Below are 2,590 nucleotides of genomic sequence, written 5' to 3'. Positions count from 1 at the left end.
CCCACACACACACACACACACACACACACACACACACGTAAAAAAAGCCATTTCATTTTAAATAAACAACAAACTTGAGTCCATTCAAAGGGGTTCAGTTTGGTAACGTAAGAGTGCTGAGTGTTTACCCTGCAGGTCGAGCACCAGCAGCTCTCCGCGGGTGTACTCGTAGGACCAGTGGCTGAAGGCCAGCATGGTTTCCTCCAGCAGGTTGGTGGGCACGATCTCATCTCCGTTGTTGTTGTTGAACTTCCTGAACTCTCCGGTGATGCACTCCTCTATCGCAAACCACTGTCCGGCAGAGTGACAGTAGAGCAGATACACCTCCAGAAACCTAAGCACAGCGGGGACACAGGTTTAACGCCAAAATGTTCCCCAAAAAGTTGAATTTTCCTAATTATATTTGAGGTTTGAACAGCAAAGTGACTCAAGGTATTATGCATTTAGAAAGGTAGGAAAAGGAACGTTCACCAATGTGTTGATGCTTTAAAAGGAACAGTTTGGCTTTGTGGGAAATGCACTTGTTCACTGATTAAATGAAATCAATAATACTATCAATAAGCTTAGCACTAAATAGTTGAAATAGTGTGAGTCAAAGGACAACGGTAACACAGTGAGAAGCGTGTAAATCATCCGTTGTGTTTCCAAACCACAACCAGCTACACAACGCGTGTCTGTAGGCTGTGTATGACATTCATACCCAATCAGATCAATATAGGAAAATAAAACCCATGTTAGATATGTGGATGAATTCTGCCACAGCCTGCGTCTGTTCTCACCTCGGAGAGTAAGGGATCGTCTTCGGCCTGATTTGGTTAAAGGCAAATGTCAGTTTCTGAGCAGCTCGTTGTTGTTGAATTTCCTGGAATGACACAGAGAAAAAGATATTTAAAGTAAAGCTTCGTAACATCGCCACAATCAAAGATTCTAGCCACAGTTTTACTAGTTTTTATTTGATTTAGTCTTCATAGATAAATGATGGACTTTGATGCTTTCTAAAGAGAGATGACAACCTTTTGTGTTAACGTGGCGGTACCGACCTGTTTGATACATAACGTGTGTAAATCCCATAAAGCTCTATCAAACTAAAGACACAGTTACAGGTCGGACAGGGCCTCAGAAGCCTTCGCTCGTACCCTGAGACAGAGGTGCAGCACCGTGTCCTCCTTGTAGATGCTCTGCCAGGTTTGGACCACCTCTGGAAGGAAGGATTTGACTATATACAGATGTCCTGGTTTGAGGATGTCGTACTCTGACCAAGTGCAGAGCACCTTGAGGGCCCGCCTGAGACCCCCGCCCATCTCCTCCTTGCTGAGAAACTCTATTTTGGCACAGAGGCCCCGCTGGGCCCAGGAAGACATGCTGTTGTTGATGGTGTTGGGGGAGCTCTCCTCCAGCCGGTACACCGTCACTGGCTCTCCTGAAGAACACAGAGCCGCAGGTCAGACACACACACACACACACACACAATGATAAACACAGTGTTCCTTTAATGATATAACCCTGCCTGTTCAATTCTGTCTTAAAACAAAACGCATCTTAAAATTCTACTGCTCTACAGAGTTTGTGCAAAGAAAGGCAGAAGATACTCAAAGCAGAACAACATTGATATCTGAGTGCTTCCTCTTTAGCAAACATTTGCCTACTTATGCATCAGCTGCAACATGAACACTCAAATGATCGTCATATCAAGACATTGTGTTGTAATACTAATGTGTAAGTGGTTATTTGAGCCAATACCTCTTTGAAAACGAGCTCTTAGGCTTGGTATGTATTTGATTTTCTTTAATTGCTGTTCTACTGATTAAGTGAACAATGCAATGACGAGGTACGCCAGACACTGACATTCTTCCAGTGCACAAACCAGTTGTCTCTATCCGTCTAGTTCAAAACGGGCCCAGACAGTCGGTCTGTACGTCATGAGAGTCATGAAACTGTTCAGCAGAGGAGGAAGGAAACAACTTGTCAAAAATTCCAAATGCAATGACTGATTGCAAAACAACTTCACTTCCTCCTGAGCTTTTGGATCAGTGGTTTGTTTTGGTTAGTCATTTAGTCTATTATCTACGGAGCCCCCTAGGGGACATGGAGAACAAAAAAAATTTTGTTTTGCGAGATCTCTCAAAACCCCGTTGCAGTTTGCAGACGGTCCTAAGCACTCCTCTCCCTCCTCCAGCTGCAGATTGTGACCAATTCTTGATGTGTAGCTCGGATGACGGCGCGTATCGAACTGTTCTGATAGAAACGACTCTGTAGCTCGTTGTCTATCTTGCTATGATTGTAAAGTCATGTTGTTTGTATTTTTACAACGTTATGTTCATGAGTTATTGATCCGCGAAATTCAAATCTGTCAATAACTCAGCTCAGAGGGACGTGCATGTCCCCTCGCTCTGAGTGTTCTCTTGAGGTGTCTTCACTTATGTGAAACCCTTTATATATACAGTCTATGTGTGAAACCCGNTGAAACCTGTGCCTATTGCCAAGCACTGATGTTATATCTTTATATTTTAGGCCAAGCTCAAAGTAAAAATCGATGAACCGCTCCATTGTTGTGGTTTCTGTGTTGCCGAACTGACCCGGAAGTACATTG

The 2,590-nt window shown here is 43.7% G+C and overlaps 1 protein-coding gene across 1 annotated transcript in view; it reads right to left on the bottom strand.

Moving 5' to 3' along the window:
• Positions 1-47: 47 nt before the first annotated feature.
• LOC104946310 (transient receptor potential cation channel subfamily M member 7-like) overlaps positions 48-2,590 on the bottom strand; it is a 20,478-nt gene continuing 17,935 nt past the window's right edge. The window contains exons 15-17 of the mRNA XM_010772097.1: positions 1,137-1,420; positions 780-862; positions 48-334 (exon numbers count right to left, since the gene is read on the bottom strand). Coding sequence (XP_010770399.1) covers positions 85-334; positions 780-862; positions 1,137-1,420 — 617 coding nt within the window. The 3' untranslated portion in view covers positions 48-84. The remainder of the gene's footprint in view (positions 335-779; positions 863-1,136; positions 1,421-2,590) is intronic.

Source organism: Notothenia coriiceps, unplaced genomic scaffold (assembly GCF_000735185.1).
Source record: "Notothenia coriiceps isolate Sejong01 unplaced genomic scaffold, NC01 NC01_scaffold00010967, whole genome shotgun sequence".
NCBI classification, from domain to species: domain Eukaryota; kingdom Metazoa; phylum Chordata; class Actinopteri; order Perciformes; family Nototheniidae; genus Notothenia; species Notothenia coriiceps.
Note: the sequence above shows the minus strand (reverse complement) of the source record. Positions and strands in the feature narration are given on the sequence as shown.